This window comes from Myiozetetes cayanensis, unplaced genomic scaffold, assembly GCF_022539395.1.
Source record: "Myiozetetes cayanensis isolate MyiCay16 unplaced genomic scaffold, myiCay2020 scf28, whole genome shotgun sequence".
Lineage (NCBI taxonomy): Eukaryota > Metazoa > Chordata > Aves > Passeriformes > Tyrannidae > Myiozetetes > Myiozetetes cayanensis.
In genome coordinates this window covers 1,632,154-1,654,038 of record NW_026087499.1, presented here as the reverse complement: position 1 = coordinate 1,654,038, position 21,885 = coordinate 1,632,154, and the positions used below count along the sequence as shown (strand labels likewise).

General features: G+C 45.4%; 1 protein-coding gene across 5 annotated transcripts in view; it reads left to right on the top strand.

Moving 5' to 3' along the window:
* The first annotated feature begins 7,617 nt into the window (after window positions 1–7,617).
* PRKCZ (protein kinase C zeta) overlaps window positions 7,618–21,885 on the top strand; it is a 32,524-nt gene continuing 18,256 nt past the window's right edge. For 2 of the 5 annotated variants that reach the window (XR_007629800.1, XM_050322277.1), the window contains exons 1-5: window positions 7,618–7,781; window positions 8,501–8,704; window positions 11,766–11,887; window positions 13,509–13,598; window positions 13,970–14,020. Coding sequence is in view for 3 of the 5 variants with exons in the window: in XM_050322277.1 (XP_050178234.1) it covers window positions 8,634–8,704; window positions 11,766–11,887; window positions 13,509–13,598; window positions 13,970–14,020 (334 nt within the window). In the remaining 2 variants the exon portion in view is untranslated. Of the gene's footprint in view, window positions 7,782–7,865; window positions 8,061–8,500; window positions 8,705–11,765; window positions 11,888–13,508; window positions 13,599–13,969; window positions 14,021–16,896; window positions 17,292–17,470; window positions 17,618–21,885 lie in introns of those variants that run through there. The other 3 variants (XM_050322278.1, XM_050322280.1, XM_050322279.1) reach the window with 3 other exon arrangements.

Below are 21,885 nucleotides of genomic sequence, written 5' to 3'. Positions count from 1 at the left end.
TTTCTCCAGCTATGAGTTTATTATGTTGCCTGTCAGGGTCAGTGTCTTCTGCTCAGAGTGAAGTTATTGACTGAATTCAGCTGAGGAAACACTCACAGCCAGTTCCTGCAGAGTGTAAATCATAAGAAAAGAATGTGTGATTTTGGAATTAAAGTTATTAAAGAGCAGCGAGCAGAGCCTGGCCCTAGTCCCTCTAGTGAGCAGTGGCTGGTTATTTGCAGTAATTAGCAAGGAGGTGGCTGCAGATATTATAAAGGCAATGTCTGATCTAATTACTTCTGCAGTAATAGTTTGTACTTGTGCACCTGACATAACTCCTTACACTGCAGCCAACTGACTGATCACATGGGGTTATTGGACAAAATTAGTTGCTTCTCCATCTGGGAGACAGTCACAGGCTGCCTGTCCTGCTGACTGCTCCAGGAGATTTATTCAGGGAGGGTTCGCTGTGCTTTCAGAGCAGCTCTTCAAGGTGCTGAGCTCAGTGTGGCTGATCCAAGGCAGAGGGGGCAGCCATCCCCTCTGCAAAGCCCCCAGCCAGAACGCCAGCCTGTCCCAGTGATGGACACAGGAGCACAAACACAGGCACAGGAACACCTCAGGAGGGTGCAGGCGGGCAGGAAAGCGCCCTGTGGGCTACAGATGGACACGTGGCCATCCCAGGACCGAGGTGGTCAGAGGGGAGGACAGGATTTTGGTTACTGCTACTGCACTTGCATGAGTAGCACAAGATAAAACACCTCCCTCAGCAAGAGTGGGATTTTCTTAAATCTGTTTCACAGAGCCGGAAACAGGAAAACTCAGATGCCATTCAAACTTTTAAGGAGATGTTTCAGTACAGGAGTGTGGTGAATTGACTGGAGTTTTGCATAAATTTGAATCTGCTGTGCTTTTGCATGTGATATACTTTTTTTTTTTTCATTTAAAATCATCATATTTAAAAATCCTCAGGCTCTAGTACTTTAGATCTGTTAACATCTAAAGGCAATTCCCTATTCAACTCTAATTTCATGATGCCCTTAATAAAGTAAATAAGCCAAATCTGGTGTCAGTTGAATGCTGACTTTGGATGGGTTTTACTAGTGTCATAAAAAACCCCTCTGTGACAGATCAGAAGGCACCTGAAAGCATTTGTGTTCCTTTCAGCAATTTATAGTTCTGCTCTATGGACTGGCGTGTCTGTGAGAAAAGGAGTGGGCTATGTGTTAATGTAATCATTCTAAATGTGAAGTGTTAATAAAATGTCCATATACAGACACTGGAGCCTCTGTAAACTGACAAAACAGACATTGCAACTATTGAACTGGAAGATGAAATGCATTAGAAGGACAATCAAAAGAACCCCAGAGATCTCATCCCATAAGGACGTTCTGCCTGTTGAGGGCCCAAGGGCCTTGCCAGCAGAGGAGGAAGTGTGTTGTGTGCTCAGGAGAGCCTTGGGGGCACTGCTGCAAACTGCTGTACTGATGGCTAAAAGAGCTGCTGCTGCGGCCTCGAGGGGCTGGAAGGAATCAGAAAGCACGAGATGAATGATGAAGAGCAAGATACTGCATGATGGGTTTGAAGGGAATGCCGGCAGTGAGAGCACTATGAAGAGTTAAGATACAGAGATGTCTGTCCTGTGTCTGGGTAGCAATGAGAGCATTTACCCCAGCAAAGGAAAAGCTCTCCCATCAGTTCATTTACCCCAGCCAAAGGAAAAGCTCTCCCATCAGTTCCTAACCACTTTGCTAATCCAATAGATAATGTAGCGAAACCAATTTCACTCAAAGAGGCTTCTGCTGTTGGGACAAGGAAACACTTAATGCGATTGCTCTGCTTTGAAACACTCCCACGTCGTTAACCTAAAAAAGCACTTCCCATTAGGAGGAAACAGCCCCCTATACGTTCGGATCTGAAGCATAACAGATAACAAAAAGCTTATTGAAAGTTTCAGAGAATATTTTTGTTTTAAAAAAAATAAATCTGAAGCAACTCCCTCCTGCCCTCTTTATTACAGTGATGGTTGAAACCACTGGCAGTGGCTGAAAGCCTGTTGGACACTAAAATAACACTGCGTGCAGTACGTGGTCCAGACATAGCTCACTGTTCTTAATGGAAGTTGAATAAAAATTTGGCAGTGAATGTGTGTTTTTGGGTGGATTTGGGAGCTGAGATGAGGAAGGCAGTGTGTCCTAAATGAGATGAACTGCAGATCTAAGCCCCTCGTTACGTAAGGCACCAGGGATCTGCTCCCTCCTCAGACCAGCGCTGTGTCACTGCTGTGCCTCTTGCAAACTCCTGTGGAGTAAAAACAAATCTGAGAGGACAGTCAAGCCCAGGCTGTCACAAAATATAGCACCAACAGGACTAATCAGGGGCTATTGGGAGCTCATTGTTCCGTGAAAAGATTGGTCCAAGAAGATAAACCCAAATATCCCTCATTTCTGAGACACTGGGAACCTTGGGAAGCTTATCCCTTCTTTAACTCTTGCAATACCTCAACTCCACTTCATCCTCAGTGCTCTTTCCCTTTTCTTCCCCACTTGAAAAGGGAAAAAAAGGAGGAGATTTTTGTTCACAAAGCTTTGTACCTTCCAAGGAGTGTTAGTGAAAGGCAGGGAACAGCCCAGTGCTGATTCCCCAGCACACTCCCCCACAAACACAGGCTCCCTGGCCCATTCTCCTGCACTGCACACTGCAAACCCTTGCACACAAGAAAAGAGAGCTTCACTCAGCCCTCAAATTCTCCACCCTCTGAAGGAAACTCTTCTCTGTAACCTTGGCCCAGACATCTTTACCACACTCAGTGGGCACCAGAAGTTACAACAAACCCAGGCTGCATTGTGTGCTCCTGGGGTCAGTGTGTGAGTGAGAGCAGCACAGGGATCAGCAGACTCTCAGTTTTCATTCACAGGGTCACCAGCTGGCACAGGGCAGCCTTTCATTCCACACTAATGGGTAAGTGGCCAGCTTTGGCCAATTGGAACAGGCAGAGCTGCAAGCAGCAAGATAATATAGAGGCCATTGAGCTATTCCAGCACTACAATTACTACAGCCTTAAGATTAAACAAAGACTGAGTGATGAAATGCAGAGTAATCTGTAAAACATCTGGTGTAATGCTCCAGCCAGGCTGTTCTTCCTTTATTGCTACGTTTCCTTCAGCTTCAGACTAATACAAAAGATCTATTTCTGTACCTCTTAAACTCGCTGTGTTTTTACAGATATATTTAAGATTATCCTGCCCTCATCTTTGTGGGTGCAACTTTTACAAATACAAGCTTGCATGTGCATATGGAGAAAAGACAGGAGGGATCTATATTTCTTTTTTATAAATTACAGTGCATATAGTATTGTAAAATTGAACAGGTTGTTTAAATATCCTGGAAAAAAAAAGCAAACCAAAACAAAAACACAAAAGCACAAAGGTTTGGTTTTATTTGCTTTTAAAGATATGTAGCTTGGGCTACTCATGGAATTCTTTATCTTCCTGGCTAATGAGGTGTCAACAAGTGGGTTAACTTCTGGTTGGTTCTATCTTATATAAGACAGACAAGTAAGGGAGGTGTTGGCTTAAAATAGTCTTGAAACATTATTCATTTTGCCTATTTTAACATGGGCTGGAAAACACTAATATTCAAGCCAGCAAGAAAATCTACTAAGAATTACCATGGTGATTTCTGGTGTTATGTAGGATATATGTTTTACTCCAGTTTATGTTAAAATATATTAATGCTTTGCCTTATTATTTTCACCCAAACTTAATGGCATTTGGCCCAAAGTCGTTCCCACTGAACTCAGTGATTTCACTGGCAGGGATTTCAACAGAAACAACATCTTGTCTCTTCCTTGGCCAAAAAAAAAAAAAGAGATGCACATGGTGCTGGTTGGATCTGCTGCAGAGACATCCTGTGGGGAGGCACTGCCATCCTGGAGTGGCACAGAGCTGGGACCCACCTGTCACACGTGTTTGTGGACAGCAGCCACCTCCACTCATTTACCTGCTGTTCAGTTCAGCCTGAAATCATCACTCTGATCCTGACTGCACCTCTAAGGCCTGGGAAAATGGACAGGTCCTAGGACAGCTGGGGATTTCGAGTCACTGACAGGATACCTGCTGACTTCTCCTGAGGTGCAACTAGAACCGATGGCCCCCTTTTCTCAACAACTGGCTTTAAGAACTAATTGCCATAATGATCCTCCTTGGGGCATTTAGGAGGGAGGAAAGGAGTTTGTTTTGGTCAGCCTCGACAGAGACAGAGCAGCACTTTGTGCCTGATGGACTCAGGCAGCACTTTGGGTTAATGCCAGCACATTTTCCCCCCTTACACTCATTTCTAAAGGGCAGTTCCCAGCAGCCTGAGGCACTGAGACACAGAACCAGGACCTGGGAGCTCTGTCTGCACAACCGCGTTTCCCGGACAGTTGCCTGGGAATCTCTTGCCATCTGCTGGAAACGTGCAGATGTACATCCCGGAAGGAACAGCCTCGAAGTTACTGCCAGAGCCAGGAGTGCCACGAAGTAAGGAAGAATGGCTGGAAAGCAGCACCGGGGATGATCCTCGCTTTTAGTCAGAACCACAGTTCCAGAACAAGCTAACTCAGGCTCCCAGCAGCTGAAATACCAACACCAGGTTCCTTGATAAATCACCTCCTCCACTGCCACAACAATCTGATGATCGGATGCTGAGGTTGAATGTAGAGTTATGGACTTATTTTCAAAACAGAACTGGAATATTTGAAAAAACCCCTCCTTTTTTAACCTTTCTCTTTCTCAAACACATCAGTTCACTTCAGAATAAAAGATCGGACCTCAAGAGATAACAACAATAATAATAATTTTTAAAAGAACTAAAATTTTAGATGCAATAAATATCTAATTTAAACCTGGAATAAAATTAAATTACCTGCAGGAGCCTGTCAGCTCTTCAAATCTTGGTGTAATAGGCAGCAACACTACAACTTTTCATTAAGGTGAGGATGGCTTAATAGAAAACAAAAGTGCAATGCCTGCCATCTGGGAAAAAAAAAGGAGAATAAAAAGCTTAGGAATACACTCAGGATTTACAGCTTGTTGTGTTTGCAAACCAGTTACAACCTTGTTAGATGATGCACAGAGCAAAGCCAACATCCTCTCCAAAAAATGCCATCTGCCCAGAAGTGAGAAGCATCTATTAGGAAATTCAACTGTTTAAACAGTTTTGTGATATAAGAAAATACAAACCAACCCAAAATAAGACTTATAAAATAACAGCAACAAAATATCTCCGATCAACTACAAAGTATCTGTGCAAGATGTAAAAATACTGAGTTCAGGTTTTCATCAAGCACTGAAAACACACCTAAGCTTTTGTCCTTGGTAAGTTGTGCTGGAAAAAAGAAACCCAGAACAACCAGGAATAAACCCCACAAAACCTCAAATCACAGTTCTGAAGAACCTTTTATCTCCCAGTCCAACAGCTCAAGGAGCTGCAGATCAAAGTGTAGCTTGACCTGAAAGAATTATGTTTAAAGACATATCTTACATAATGTTCTCCATTTTAAGCAGAGAAATTTGGAACACATGAAGAATTAAGGGCCAACTTTGAAACCATATTGACAGTTCCCACCAAGATAAAATTAGCAGAGGCTGCACAAATAATTCAGATTGAAGACTGATAAATGAAACCATTTGGTGCATTTCCTTGGTGTCAGAGAAAACATCTAGACTGATGGGAATTAATTTCCCCACTTTACTTCTATTTAAACTAATGTCAACAATTATTTATTTGTGTTTTGGAAGACTGCAGAAACACCAAAAGGAGGCTCAGAGCTACCATGCTGCAAACTCAACACATACACACCTCAAAGCCCAGAGAGTCATCAGAAAGTGCTAAATAGGGCCTGAAAAGAACTTGAGGCTAAGGATTGAATTTCTTCCCATTTCAAAACACCAATTATGACAGCTCAACTGCAGGCAGCCCTCAAAAAATCTAAGAGTGGTGACTCCTTCATTTGGTTTATTTTTCAAATTTGGTGGGTTACGTTGCCCAAAGGTGGACATAAACAGATCAAGAAAGGCCCCAAAGCAGACCTTTCTCTTGGATAGCTTATTTGCCTGGAAAAGTTTGGAATTACAGAAGGAAATCAGGGCAGGATAAGCAGCATTTCCACTAGAGGACTCTCTGAGTTCACCTCCCAGCCTTCAGCGGAGGAACAAAGCTCTGATCTCCTCCACACAGGAGATGTTCCTGCTCCAGTCAGAGCATTCACGGTGTGGAAGATCAAAGGAGCATTAGGGAAAAACACCCAAACCCAGCTCTACAAAGCGAGGGGCATTAACCACGCCACAGACAGGCTCTTGTGAGACTGTGGTTACTCCAACAGCACCAGCACAACAACTCTGCTGTTTCTCTCTCCTCTGCTCTGGCCACTCCAGTACTGTTATTTTATTCCCTCTTTCTGATAACTTTGGCTGCGGTTTCCCTGTTCCAACAGCTGTGAGCAGGAGCTGGATGGGCACTCACAGGGCATCCCACTGCTGGCTCATCCCACTCACAGGGGATCCCATTGCTGGTTCATCCCACTCACAGGGGATCCCTGCTCCTCCACTGGGGGAGCCTTCCTGGGAATCAGTTCTGACAGCCTCAGGGGGGCACACAGGGCCTGTCCCCTCACACCTCTCACCTGTCCCCTCAGCACTGTCACCTGTCCCCTCACACCTCTCACCTGTCCCCTCAGCACTGTCACCTGTCTCCTCACACTTCTCCCTGCTCACTGTCCCCTCAGCACTGCCCACTCACCTGTTCCCCCCTCAGCCTGTCCCCTCATGGCCCCTCAGCCCTGTCCCCTCATCCCTGTCCCCTCACGACCCCTCAGCCCTGTCCCCTCACCTGTTCCCCCCTCATCCCTGTCCCCTCACCTGTTACCCCCTCAGCCTGTCCCCTCACAGCCCCTCATCTCTGTCCCCTCACAGCCCCTCATCCCTGTCCCCTCACCTGTTCCCCCCTCAGCCCTGTCCCCTCAGCTGTTCCTCCCTCAGCCCTGTCCCCTCACAGCCCCTCAGCCCTGTCCCCTCACCTGTCCCCTCATCCCTGTCCCCTCACGACCCCTCAGCCCTGTCCCCTCACCTGTCCCCCCTCATCCCTGTCCCCTCACTGTCCCCTCAGCCCTGTCCCCTCACCTGTTCCCCCCTCATCCCTGTCCCCTCAAAGCCCCTCATCCCTGTCCCCTCACCTGTTCCCCTCTCATCCCTGTCCCCTCACCTGTTGCCCCTCTCATCCCTGTCCCCTCACTGTCCCCTCAGCCCTGTCCCCTCAGCCCTGTCCCGTCACCTGTTGCCCCTCCCGGTCCCCTCAGGGCCCCTCCCTGGCGCGCGGCGCTCCCATTGGCGCAGGTGTTGTCCCGCGGGCTCTGGTTGGCCGGGACGCTGCGGTGTCCCCAGGTAACGGTTCCCGCGCCGCGATTGGCGGCGGGGGGGCGGGACGCGGCCGGGGATTGGCTCCCCATCGGCCGCCGCTCCCGCCCTCAGGCCGCCATGTTGCCGCGGGCGGGGGTGGGCGCGGGGCGCTGAGGCGGGACCGCGGCTGGGGGGCACGGAGGGGCTCTGAGGGGGGACCCGAGCGCGAACCCGAGGGGCTCCGGAGGCTCCGCCGCCGCCGCTCCCCGCCGGGGCCCCGCCGGCAGCGAGGCAAAGTCCGCCGCGAAACTTCCTCGCGGGACTTTGAGCAACTTGAGGCCGCGGGAGGTGTCGCCGAGCGGCGCGCAGGGAGCGGCCCCTGCTCCCCCGGTGCGTGGGGCGGGACCCCCGCGGTCGGAGCAGGTAAGAGGAGAGGCACAGCCCGCTCCGCTCGGGGAGGTGCCGGCGCCGCCTCGTCCCTGGCGGCGGTGTCGCCTCCCCGTGTCATAGGCCGGGCTGAGGGGCCGCGTGTCCCCCGAGCCCCCGGGAGAGGAGGGGCTGCCGTTCGGGGTTTCGCCTCCCCGGTACCCGTGGCCCGGCTCGCCCGGTCGGCGGGGCCAGGGAGGTGTCCGGGAACACGCAGAGGTGTGTGAGGCGCTGATTTGGAATAAACAGGATGTTTGTCACCTTCCGATCGTAAAGGTGAGGTAAAGTTGCCCCGTGGAGTTCCCCTCCCGCTTCCCTGGGGTGAATTTATAACCGACGTTAATTGACTTCAGTGTTCTATGTATATAAAAACTATTTCTGGCTACTCTGTTCTGTGGAAGAAAAGAGCCAGACGCTGTGTTGATGAATAAGTAAAGATTTCCTTGGAGTATTTTCGGCCGAGAGGGAGCTGTTGGATGTGTTTTTTTAAGCAAACATCCTCAAACGGTTGGGATATTTCTGTAAAACTAAATTGCATGGGGTATTTTTAACCAATCTCGTTTAATTTCTGTGCAGGTCAGTGGTCTTATACAGTTTCTTTTTGATTTCTTGCTGTTCCATGTAAAGCTATTCGTGTTTCTAAAATTTGACACAACTCATTTGTTTAGCAGAGTGTGTGTATATTCATCAATATTCTGGGTTTTTTTCATATGCAGCTGGATTGAGAGTCATCTGGAGCAGAAACTCGTATTTCACATGTGAAGCTCTTCCCTTCAGAATTAGTTATCTGTCTTGAATGAACTTCTTTCTACATATTTATAATTTCATTTAGACTGCTAAATACAGACCATGCCTAGCAGAATGGGCTCAAAAATTGATTTGAACAAAGACTTCATCAGAGTAAAAACACACTACAGTGGGTAAGTCAGCGTGTCCTTTCCTCTGTGTTTGTGCCCTGTCTATTTTTGAAGCTTATTGAGCAGGAGTTCGTGGTCTGACCTGGTGATAGAGTAACCAGGGCACTGGTGGATTTGTAATTAATGTCAGATCAGGTAGGTAAACTTCTGGGCTATTAAAATACCCTTCAGAGTCTTGCAGCATGCTGATCAGGAAGGAAAGTTAATTTAATCTTCTCTCAAAAGAGGGGAAAACGTGCAGAACTGGCGTGCAGTTGTTCTGGGTTGATGGATTATTGATTCCCATGGTCACAGGCAGGTCTAGCTCCATCTCCAGCATCCAGATGCAGTTATTACATTTTATCTGTAATAAAAACGTCACAACCCTCTGTGACTTCGCTCAGCTGTCAGTAGAGTCAGGAAGGTTTTATTACTGCAACATGAAATCTGGATTTTCAGGTATGTTTAATCTGATGGATTTGCTGCCCACCTCGAGGACCTCGTAAAATAAGGTTGCTTTGGTCTCTGTCTTCCTTCAAGGCCTAACTTTAAATCATTTAAGGAGTTAAATATTTGGCCTAAGTAGATTCTTAAACTTGAAGTATTTAGACTGAACTTGCTGGCATTTGGTAAGTGACTTGAGTGATCTTTTCTGATGTTTTACTGCTATATAAGTAAATGTTGCTCTTGCTGTGGTGGTTCATAAACTTATCCACCAGGTCAGTGCCAAGTAGTTTGAGGTCCTGAGTTTAGAATTCCAGAGCAGTTGTATTAATTTGGTGATGCCAGTTTTCTCCGAAATTACTGTTAAAATGTATCTGCTTTTACTTTAGCTGGCTTCAAATTCCAGCTGTGCCACTGACTTTCAGTTATTTCCTTATGCTAAAATGAAAATAACAGTGCAAATACCTTATTGACACCCCAGTTAGAGATCTGAGCACGAAAGTTGTGAACCACACCAGTGCAGTCTGGGCATCTCAGGTATTCGTGTCCCTGGGTGTGACAGAGTTCCTGGCATAGCACAGGGTAAATAACTGCCTGAGCACATTGCAGGGGCAAGGCAACTTGTGTAATTCTTGTTTCATTGTTGCAGTTACTTGGGTTATCTGCTTTACACCTGGTGACTTGAAATCACTTGCACAGGTGCAGCCTTGTTTGCTGGCTGTTCCCTTGGCTCGAGGTGGTGACACACACTGTCTGTCAGTGGCAATGGGATTCTCTTGCTGTGGCTGCTCGTACAGAACTCACTGCTCCTTAGCTCTTCATCTTGCTGTGGAGTGTCCACTTCACATACCTTTTCAAAATAGTCCTGTGGGGTTCTTTAGTGTTAAACAAGGAATGGTTTCCACTTAGCTGAGCCCTGCCTGATGTGGCTGTAGAGACATTAAGAAGGAACGTGGGCACGAAGAATATGCTCCCTAATTCACCTGTAGAGTGGCATCTGTTACGATAATGTTAACAATTCAAGGCTGATAAGTATTTGCCAGCTTTGGTTGGAGTTTGTAGTGTGTAGGTCTGTATTTTCAGGTTTGAAGTGGATTGTCCAGCTACCACAGACCTACAGGTGCTTGATTTCATGAGCAGCTTGTTGTGGCAGTGCCTTAAATAACGAGCTGCATTTGTTAGTGACCTTGTCTTGGGGCAAGGCACTGCAGCAGCCCTCAAACACTGCTGTGAGAACCAGTTTGGTCTCTTACTTTCCTAAATGCATAAAACATGACTTCTTTGACAGGGAAATGCTCCTAAACTCGGCCTCACCTGACAGCTCTCAGTATTGTAGGTAATACAGGTTTACAGGGTGGCAGGTGGTGTATGTGTTGCTGCTGCTGTTTTGTTATGAAGAATTACTAAGTTGCTGTTCTTTGAGAGCTTTACAAAGTGTAGATTAAAGTTACACTTGAAAAGGTAGCAGTGCTTTTAGTCTGAATTTGGAACAGTGCAGTTCTTTAAAGTGATTGTCTTAGAGCTTTGCTTGTAATTTTTCTCAGCAAAGGCAAAATGGAAAGTTATTAATGCATATCATTTAAAATGTAAGTTGTGGAATTTAGGTTTCTTAGTTCAGCATAGTACTATTCAACTGCTGGCTGAAAGACATAAGTAGGCAGAATATGATATGACATTTTTTCAAAAATGACTTGTCACACAGGATGGGAATAGGAAAGTTATCCCACTCATGTTGGACAACTTCTACTGTATTTGCTATGTTAGAGGTGAAAGAATTAAACATGCCAGTAGCCATTACCTACGAAACACTCTCCTCATTATCCCCTGGAAGGTTTTGAAGGCAGCAAAATTACTTAAATTCATCTACTGTTTCTTCTTCCACTTGTTTGTTTGCTGGTTTCCCATAGTCATTTGAAAAGTATTTTAAAAAGAGGAGAAAGTCTAGTTGGTATCATGAGAGTTTGTTGTGTATAATCTCTCTTCTTTTTTTAACCTTTGAGCTGCAGTGCCAGCCCTGTGTGGGCTTTCCCTGTATGGGGAGTTACTGTCACAGTGCTGAGATAAACTGAGGGTTCCCATCAGCCCAGCTCAGTGCTGGGACCACCTTCTCTAAACACTGTGGAAGTGGAGCACAAGGTGCAGAATTGGAGTAAGATTTTATCTGAATTGTCCTGTAATTACATCTTGTGACAATTCACCTAATCAAAGCTTCCTCTCTAGCTATATAGTGGATGTGAGGAAAAGCCCACAGTTGAAAAGGATTTTACAATAATGAAGATTTTACTTATCTCCTGATGGAGGAATTACCTGGATTAAAAAAATTAATTTTTACGAAAGCTTCTGTTTTTTTCTAACAACACTTCAAAGGCTGATAATTATATTAAGGGAACTTTGCTCACCCAGGTAAACATGCATTAAAGGTAGGTGATTAACACAATTATTTTCTCTGTACTAAAGTGGGTTTTTTTGAAGTTAAGCACTGAGAGATGTAATCCTGGTGACATAGTGGGAGCATTTCATATGAGGAATGCTCATTCTCCAAGTGTGATTCTGCAGCTTAGTGTCCACAGATGGAATTGTTGGGATATGCAGGCTAATGCAGGTATTTCCTGATAAAACCTGATGTCTTCACGTCCTGCAGGGACATCCTGATAACAAACTTGGATGCCTCAATGAGCTACGCTGAACTCTGTGATGAAGTGCACGAGATGTGCAACCTGCAGCAGGAGCAGCCAATCACCCTCAAGTGGATTGATGATGAAGGTATGGGACTGGAACACTGCTTGGGCATTCTTGGGTCTGTTCATCGTGGGACAGAGCAGGGGCACTGAGGAAACTTGTATAACCAAGTGTCACATTGTGGATAGCAGCCTGTGCTCTCTCTTAGCTGTGGAGTGTTTGAATCAAATTTTAAAGTCTGGGGAAGGAGGTAGCCTATAGTCAGAGTCAGTCCTTTTTAAGATATCAAGGAGTAATATCAATTATTTTTGAATTTACTCTTTGTCTTCTGATTACCCAGAAAGACAGAGGCAACTCTGCTAACCTCAGTTTTCTAACCTTTGTTTTCCTGGGGGTGTAATAAAAAGTAACCTGATCAGAAGGGCATGGAGGGTAATTACACTGCCTGTGCTTAGCTGTTTGAACTGCATGCCTGCTAATAAAGGAAGATGGTTGCAGGAAAGGAGAAAACCTCAGGAGTTCTGTCTTGGAGGATTTGAAGACATGAGTCCTGCTATCTGTTGCACTGGCTTTGTGAGGCTAACTTAAATTAAAACAACAAATCTCTTCAGTTGCAGTTCTAATAAGTGTTGTCCTCCAACCTTGGCTAAATCCATACCTGTCCAACCCTTCTGGCTCTGAGCTGTTGAGTTGCAGCCAATCTGCTGTGTTGGCTGTCCCCAGCCCTCCCGGGTTTTGTGTTATCCTGTGTCTGCATGTGAGTGTTTCCACTTCTTGCCACATGGAATTGGAGTTCGTTTGTCTGACTGCACAAACAGATGTTCTCTTTGAACCAACTAAAAGCAAACAATTGCCGATGGCTTAATGAATAAAGAAAACCTACCAAGAGCTGAAGAAAGCAGATTTTCTTTTGGGCCTTTGTAGTGTTTCTTTGTTTTTGACAAGATCCAAAATGTTTAAGCTATGAATAGCTCGCTCATAATAAAATCCCATAAACATATAACAAATGTGGATTGTTGATTTGCAGTACAAATAATTCCAGTTGTCTTTCATGCTGCATTATTGCAGTATTTATAGATCATCAACAGCAGTGGCCTTCAAAGAGGAGTAGATGGGCCCTGGATGCATCACTTTATAAATGATTTATCAAATAATTTTTTAAGATAAGAGCTCAAACATAGCGTGTGGCTGGACCCCGGTGTCATCGCTCGGCCTGTCTGTCACAAGGTCACGTGTCACCCGGGCTGTGCTCAGGAGGGGGTGTTCCCAGGGGGTCAGGGGGGCAGAGTGACACCCTGGCTGTTTGCTGGCTCCCTGTCCATTGTGACGTACTGTACTTTATGTGGGTCTGCTTAAGGGGATTTGGGGATTAATTACCGAGTTTTAGCAAAAATAACCCTCACAAGGTAATGCTGATAACGTGACCAGGAGCAGACAGGAAAAGAAGGGGATCTTTAAGTATAGCTGTCCCCTTTTATGTTGTGTTATCCTGTGGCACACCAGTGCAGTGCAGTTCTATCTACTCAGTGTTGATAAAGTTGGGAGGAATAATTCTGTTACTCCCTTTCGGCTTTGAGCAAAGTGCCAGCTTAGTAACAAGTGATTCAAAGAAGGGCAATCCTCGAGGCTGGTGCACTTTTTACTGAGTGATTGAAGTTGTGCCCTGAACTCCTCAAGGCTGCAGCTGCCTGTGTGTTTCTTACAGGTGACCCCTGTACCATCTCGTCGCAGATGGAGCTGGAGGAGGCCTTCCGGTTGTACTGCCAGAACAGGGACGAGGGGCTCATTATCCATGGCAAGTATTGCACAGTTCAGCCCCTCTGTGTGTCTGGCAGTCCCAGCAACTGCTGCAGGGGCAGCTGGGGCTGGAGCAGCTCCTCTGTCTGTCCAGTAACAGTCCTGGTGTAGCTGGTGCCCTGCAGTTTGTTGTGAGAAGAAAGTGGAGCCCAAAGCTGAACTGCAGCAGCCTTTGAGTTTTAGCTGCACAGATTTATGGGTGCTTCACTCCAGTGTAAGATCCTGCCAGTCTGGAACCAAAGTTTGATTACATCATTTCTCATTATTTAAGTGCTTCCAGAAACTACCTCTGTGTAAATATACTCAAGAGTCAAGGAAAAAGGACTACTGAGAATCCTTTACCTTAAAAATCTAATGTTTTTGTTTTAGTTTTCCCAAGCATTCCAGAGAAGCCCGGCATGCCCTGTCCAGGAGAAGATAGTGAGTATTAAAATGTTGTCATATTTTAGCTAAATATTTTGCAGTCATGTGGAAAAGAAATATATTAAAAGATTTTCATGATCTATTGTTACAGTCTTGTATCTGTTCCGTTTTCTTAAAAGAACGTAAAATCTTTAATACTTTGTCAACAGAGAAATGACAGAAATCAATGTTGTAGCAGTGTTTTAATGTTTTTAATGCTGGTTTGCAGTAGTTGATATATTGGGAGGAAGAGACAGCAGGATTTTAGATGCATGTTTGAACATGGGTATTTGCTTTTGTGGTTCTTCTGGGCTTTTAACTTGCAGGGAAAAGAAGGGATGTACTCAAGAGGGAGATACAACCATTTTAATAAAAAGGTTATTAATCTCTGTAAAAATAATCCTGTGAAAGGTAGATAAAGCTCCAGAGGAAGGACACATAATTGATAAGGTTCACCTGTATTTTAGTAGCCTGAGCTGCACAGGGATAAAAGGATTAAATGGCTGTAGAGTCACTTTTCATTATGGGGGGATGGCATCAGGACCTTAGCTCGTATCTTGGGAAATGTTAAGCAAAGGAATGGGAATAACTGGGTGCCAGAGGCAGCAGATGATGCTCGGCTCTCACTGGAGCGGGAGGAAGAGCTGAGTGAAGAACCTGAAGGACCTTTGCTCTTTGGAGAACAGAAGAGGAGATAAAAGTAATTGCTGATAAAATGCTAGAGAAGAGTACTTGATTGACCAGGATTTAACTGACAGACTGGCTAAAAATGTGTGGTGCAGTGGTGATAGTTATGAATATTTTTAATTAGAGAATTAATACTAATAATTGCTCCATTGAGGACTTTTACAAAGGTGGAGTGAGTGTAATAAATACCAAAATATTACAGTTCAAATACGATTTCTCACGTTTGAACTACAGTAGGTGAAAAGTTAAACTAGACAAGTTTTCAGGTTATTAAAGTTGTCTTTTGGAAAGAAAGAAGAGTAAATGTGCAACACTGTCTGCTGTCCTTGTTCAGCCAATTAGAGAAAATAGAGACTTTTCTACTCTGATTAGAAGAGTTAAAGAAATGATCCCTGAGACACCTAATTAATGAACTCATTAAAGGTGTAGATATTGTAGCAGAAAGGCTTTTTGGGTTAATTTGTTAGGAGTTGCAGTTCTCTCCAAGCTGAGGTGGCTCAGCTGACCTGGTTATTCTGTCTGGAGGGTTTTTCTCCTTCCTCTTTTACAGCTCACTTGGATCACAGTGGGGTTGGTTGAAAAGCCTGTTCAGTGGGATGTGCCTGGTGAGGGATTTGGGGTCAGGTTCCTCGTGCCTAATGAATTACTTTGGGGCACTTTGCCTCTTTGCATCCCTGGACCCTGCATGGAGATTGGGTCTTGTGGCCTAAGTGTAACTATTTTTTGCAACAGACCTATTAAATTGTATTGAAATTGTAATTTAGCATAAACTAGTGCATTCACTGTTGTTGCTTGTTAGCTAAAGGCCTACAACAAACATCTGCATTGCACTGGGGCTGGATGGAAATGGGATTGATATTGGTGACATAAAGGACTGTTTATTTTGTCAGGAGTAAAATACTGTCCTTTGTTCGGGAAATATTCATCATGTTTAAATTCCTTGTGTCTTTATCACTGTCCTTATGTTCATAGGGAATACTTTTAAAAGTGAGAATATTATGATGTTTGCACTTTTCTAGAGCATCATGTTTGCACTATAAAGGAGCTTATGAGTTTGCCTCAGGTTTTTTCCAGAGACAAATAAACAGTGAAGCAGTTGCTGTATCCAGAATGGGCCTCTACTTAAATTAGGACTGTCTGTGTGGACTGTTGGTTTGTTACAGAGCTACAGACAGTTTGAAATGGAGTTTTTAAATACAACTGTTCAATAGTGAAGTAATTTCATTTGCAATCCGTTGCTCAGCCCTGTTCCTATTAGGTGATGGAGTGACTCTTTCCAGTAGTGTGTGATCTCCTGAACTGCAAATCCTCTGTAGTGGATTTCCACAGACTTGTAGGGCTTTCTTTCCAGCTCCTTTGAACAACAGTGCTTTGGAAGAGCACAGCAATGCCTGCTGGATGGTTTGCATTTGTGCTGCAATGTAATGATGCAGCTGCCAGCTACCCTCACCTGTGTTAAACTGAGCTTCTGGGATTGTACCAGCCAGCAAGGCTTGAAATAAAAGCATGTCATCCATTAATGGAATAAACCATGGGACTAATACTTCCATTCTGTTTGCATGACTTAAGAAAAGTTATTCTCGTGCTTGAAGAACCTTTCTTCTTACACTGGTGTGGTGCTGTCTGGGAGGCAGAATCTGCGCCATCTCCAGCATCTGCGCTTGAATTGTCTCAGGGTTCCTTTGCTCCTGAATTTTTGCACTTTTCTGTTGGCAGCAGCCCCAGATCCCGCTGTAAGTGCACAGCTGCTGGTGTACAAACAGCACATTTCCCTTCAGCTCCGCTGTGCCCACAGGCTGGGCTGGCAGTGCCGCTGTGCTGAGGTGACAGGATGGCTGAAACCTCTCCTGCCTCTTCCCAGACACTCCATGTGACCCCTGCCAGGCGCTCCCCGCATCTGCTGGACAGGAGCCTTGGTGCTTGGGCAGCTTCCTGAGAAAGATGGCAGACCTTGAGACTGCTCTGGGGTTTACAGATCCTTTCAGTTTTTCGGTGGGTGGGCTGTTTGGGAACTACTCTGGAGCGAGGCTGTTGGGGGTGCTTGGTGTGCCCTCTCCTGCTCCTCGACACCGCAGCCCCGGTGATCCCGTGCTGTGCATCCCAGCAGCTGCTGGGCACTTCTGTAACTTAGTTATTGTAGTCTCAGCTTATTTCTGCTGACAGATCCTGCTGTGATTTATCACTCTTGGTGCTGCAGTCATTGTGTAACGCGGCACGTTCAGCCCAACAATTTCCATCGATTTGTGGGACTTCCCTAACGGAATTGCCGGTTTTATCGGAGAAATGCTTGTTTTGGTGACATCAGCTCCTTGACATCCATGCCATGTTTTAGTTTGTGCCTCAGCTGCTCGCTACAGCCTCTCAAGGGAGCCAGTACCACCCGTGCCTGGATACATGAGGCAGAGATGTGAAAGGGAGAGACGGGGGTAACCAGTCTTCCATTAAATATTTGCTCTTAATGTTCGAGCTGATCCTGCCTATTGTCCTTGGTGTCTAATGCTATTCACACAGCGGCATCCGTGGAGTGCAGGGAGGCTGTTTCATTTCATACCTACTGCCCTGTAAAGAATTCCATGCTGAAGAGGCTAAAGAATAGAACCCAGTGAGTACTGCATGTGTGTGTGGGCTGGGCTGGGGTGCCGTGTGTACGTGTGCTGCAGGAGAGCACCCAGCTCAGCATTCCGGGGCTGGGCCGGGCGCCCTCCCTGCCACCCTCCTGGGCAGCCATGGCTCGGTACAAATGCAGACACTGCTGCTGCCTCTGAGCCTGGGGATGGGGCTCAGCCACCTCTCGGAAATGCTGGTAAAATTGCTTTGAAAGGACTCCTGGGGAATGTGTTTTAGCAGGAAAGGAACGGAAGAGTGAGTGATGCTGCTGCTGCTAATATTGGAGATTAATGAAAGAAATGTATCCCAAAAACCCTGATGGTATGTGCTCAGGGCCTGCATATTGTACGATTGCTGATGTACAGACTAATGATTTACAAGCATCATTTTCTGAGGCCTTTTTGTTGAATTGTGCTTAGTGGATTGTCATAGATGGATGTTTTTTAATTGTTAAATACTTGTTTTGAATTAAGGTTTACTTAGTCTCAATATTGTCAGAATTAACTGTGCTAGTTTACTTCTGCTTAACAAATAGATCTGTGTATTTAATATTAAAATTCATCTTAGATTTGGGTAGCTGGTGCTAGCAAATTCTAGGGTTGCTTTGCTGTTGGCTCATTAAATAGAGGAATGCAGACTAGGAAACCTTTAATTAACAAAAGAATGGATATGTTTTTAATGTAGCGTGGCAGTTTTTATTCTCTAATATTTCTGGCTGATTTTGCTGCCTTGTTTTTCTGGTAACGATTACCCCGTGTTGTGCATGTCTCTGATGCTCTTTGTTTATCTGCTCAGTATTTCAGCATTAGGTGTTTGGGCTTCATTTTCCCCCCCAGCCATCCTTCCTGAAAATTTCATCCTAGGCTTGAGTAAAGGTATCTTAGGAACCCAGTTGCTGTTGTGAACTTTATATTTTAGGTGTAGACATTGCATTTTGCTTTATGTTCTGCCTGCTACTATGAAATAGCACTAAAAGGCTTCTTGCTGGAGTAGTGTGGCCTGTAAATATTTTTCTAGCTCCTCAGGCAGGTTTTTCCCTTCATTTGTTACTGTATTGGCAGCAGTGATTAGGTTATTCAGAGCACGTGAACCAATTTAATCCCCCAATGAAGAAAGGAACTATTGCCACCATAGAGACTGTTCTGAAGACGTAGATTGGATTGCATGGGATAATGAGGCAATTTGGAATCTCCACCAACCCTCTCCTGCTTTTTGTAACTGAACTGGGGATGGGGAGGGGGGAATTCTGCGATTTCAGTGGAAGATATTCTTGCTTAGGATTTGAAAACAGCTGTGTCATAGTTTCTCCAGAATACCTGAAATCTCCTCCTGTGCCTTAACTGCGCTGCACGTCTGGGTCATACGTGACAGACGAGAGGGACACACAGCTCACAAGTTCTGGGAACAGAATTGCAGGGAAAGGCCTGGTGTGCTTGTAGTCATTCCATGGGTTTAATTCTGAAACAATTTCAGCGTTTGGCTGTGCTGTGAAACCTCCCGTGAAGGATAAAGGGCCAGGCCTCCCTTTGCACAATTGATGCAGAAAATCGTAAAGCACAGGTCTGAGGGGGAGGTTTGGGAGCTGCCCTTAGAGAAAGGTGCTGGGTGTCTCAGCAGATGTTCATACGCCAATTTGTAAACTATAAACTGAAAATACACTGGAATAAGGAATGCTTGGGCTGGTTTTTAAGGTGTCATAGCAAATAGCCTGTGTTCTTTATTTATTCTACCCTCCCTTAGCTGTTGCTCAGGATGTAGTATAATCCTGCAGAAAGGATGTTACCTGGCTTTAGAAAACTTCTCTTTGATGTAATGTCTGGATCCACTCCCTGGGTTATCTCATGTTTTCTCCTAAGCTGGTAAATCTACTGTCGATACACAGGCATTTTGTGTAACTAAATGGGCAAGAAGGGGATGAAGCTTTTTGGTTTTGTTGGAATTACTGGACATCTGTGAGCCTGTTAAGCCCTAGTTAGGCCTGTGAGTTCCAGTAGCTTGGAAGAGCTCTTTAATATGTAACCTCCTAAATTGTATGGTCGTGGTTAATGATACGTTGTTATACTTGGGTTCTGTGTAATACTTTTTGAAATTAGTTGCCCTGTGCCAGTTGTGGTTTTTAATGTTGAACTGAGGGCAGGTCAGGGGGCTCCTCAGTGTTCATCCCTGGGCTGTGAGAACCCACATTTTGGGGTGAGACCTCGGGAGCTGCTCAGCTGGACTGGGGGAGCCTTGGCCTGCTCAGTGTGGTGACAGCTGTGCAGCCCCCCAGGGCCTGCTGGGCTCCAGGAACGGGAGATAAAGCCCAGAGCAGCAAACTGAGGTGTGCTGGGAGGAGAGGCACACACAGGTCACTGCCAGGGACAGGCAAGGGGAGTTAAATCAGTTCAGTTTCCTACAGGACAAGAAGTGGAGGAAATTGAGTTGCTCCTCACTTCTTTGGTTGCCTCCTTCAGTAATTCCAGGGTGTGTAGAAGACAGAGGCTTTCTGTTCCCAGGTTTTGGTTTAGAAGAGGAAGTCTTGCTGCATGTGTGTACTAACACACAGGAGTTTGTGTCAAGAACACAAAGTGGCCTGCAAAGTGGATGCAGATGCCACAGATAGATGTTCAGAACTTCATTTTGATCTCCTTCAGTACTAAGTTAAATTAAAGAATTAGATCATTTCAATAAGTACTGGCTCAGTATCTTTCAGCATGGGTTGAATGTTTTGATGCAGCTCTTCAGGGATCTTAATAGAAGATGAAACTCCGTTTTCATTGTAGTAAATCTGTGAGTGAAAGTTAACACTGCAGTGCCAGTTTGGGACCACTGGGACTGTGCAACCAGAGGAGCAACTGCACGTCATGGAAGGGGTGAACTTCCAACTGCAGGGAAGGCCTGGGATGAAGGGAAAATGGGAAGTTCTTTCTTTCCTAAACAGAGATGCTCATCACCCTCAAAGTGGGGATCCAGCACCAGTTGTCTTCTGGCTCTTTTCATAACATGCTCTTTTAAATCAGAGTAACAGCTAGAGCAGCATCTTATCCTGTGCTTGGGACAGCCTTGCCAAATGCAGCAGGAGGGGCTGGAAGGACATGCAGAGGTTGTGGTCCCTGACGTGCTCAGAGATGTCAGAACCAGGACACTGTCACTGCCAGGGCACTCAGGGACTGAACTCAGGGAGGGTTTCTTGCCTAACACTTGCAATACTTTGTTATTTTCAAGCACATCTGATAAATCTCCCATGAAGTCATGGAGTTCTGAGTCAGAGCCTTGCTCCAAGTGAGCTGTGAGCTGTGTTTTATTTGTGGCGTTGTGTCTGTAACGTGACTTGTCACCTTGCGGTGCCACGGAGCCATCTTAGCAGCAGGATGGGAGTGTGAGCATCCAGGAGAGCAGGTGCTGCAGGAGCACAGCTGGGACTGCTGAGCCCCTCTCAGGCAGTGGGGCAGGACATTCACAGCCTTGCAGGAAATGCTGGGTAAATATTCCTGTTGGGTGAGACAGATTTGTTTCCTCCTTGGTTCTCTGCTGTTGGTCCTGCACTGCCTTGGTCACTGTTGCTGTCTTAATTGTGCTTTGTTTTAATAGAGGTTGATCTGACTTTGTGGTTAATTTTGGTGTCTGTTGGAAAAGGGGGATGGGGAGGTGGCTTCCCAACTGCAAATCAGTCTTAAAGTAAATGTAAAAGAAAATAAAAAGGCAGTCTTCTGACTACTTAATGTTTACAGTAACTGCAAGAATTCAGAGCACTTAATACCTGTATATTAAGGATACTCTTAATTTTCTAACTTCAGTTGTACATAGAAGTTTATTCATAATAAAAAGAAGGGCCAGTTAACCCATCCCGAGATTCTTTTACATTTTTCAGAAAGCAGTTTTATTGTTTCAATTAAATATTTTCAAAAACTCATGTAACAGATGAGAAGCAGTGTGCTCTCCAAGTCCTTCAGAATTTACCTTCCCCAAATGTGTTCTGTCTTTATATGGAGTTCCTTTATCAAATCCAGCCTCTCTGAAACCCCAATATCAATTTCCCCCTTGTAATTCCGGAGTTGTTGTTGAAAGAATGCTCACTTGTGTGCTCAGCACAGCATTAACAGAACAAAACAAAAACTGGCCATTCTGGTAGTGTCCAGCTGGCAGGGCGGGTAATTGGCCTGTAAACAAGTTGTATTAATCTCTGAGAAATGATTTGCAGCAATAGCAAATTACCCCTGTGCTCAGGGGGGCAACGCTGGAGCCGCAGCCCTGGATGCAGATCCTGATCCCGGGGGCTGCACGGGGACTCCAGGTCAGGGGGGTCACTGCTGGGGCCACTCCCTGCTCTGCCCCGAGTGGGGTGTCATTTGGAAGGTGACTGTGCTGCCTTCTCTTGGTCCCCACTTTTCCAGGTTACATTTCCAAAGGAAGGGTCCCCTCCTTCCTGGGGAGCTCATGATGGAATCTTCTGTAGATGAGTTAGTTTGGAGTGCCCACTGAACAGCAGATGAATTGCTCACCTATTTACAGCCACAGTTAAACAGTATTTATTTGGACTTTTGTGAAAAGAACCCCAGCCCTAGGGAATGTCTCTGGAAAGCCAATGTTAAATGTATTTCCAGGGTTCC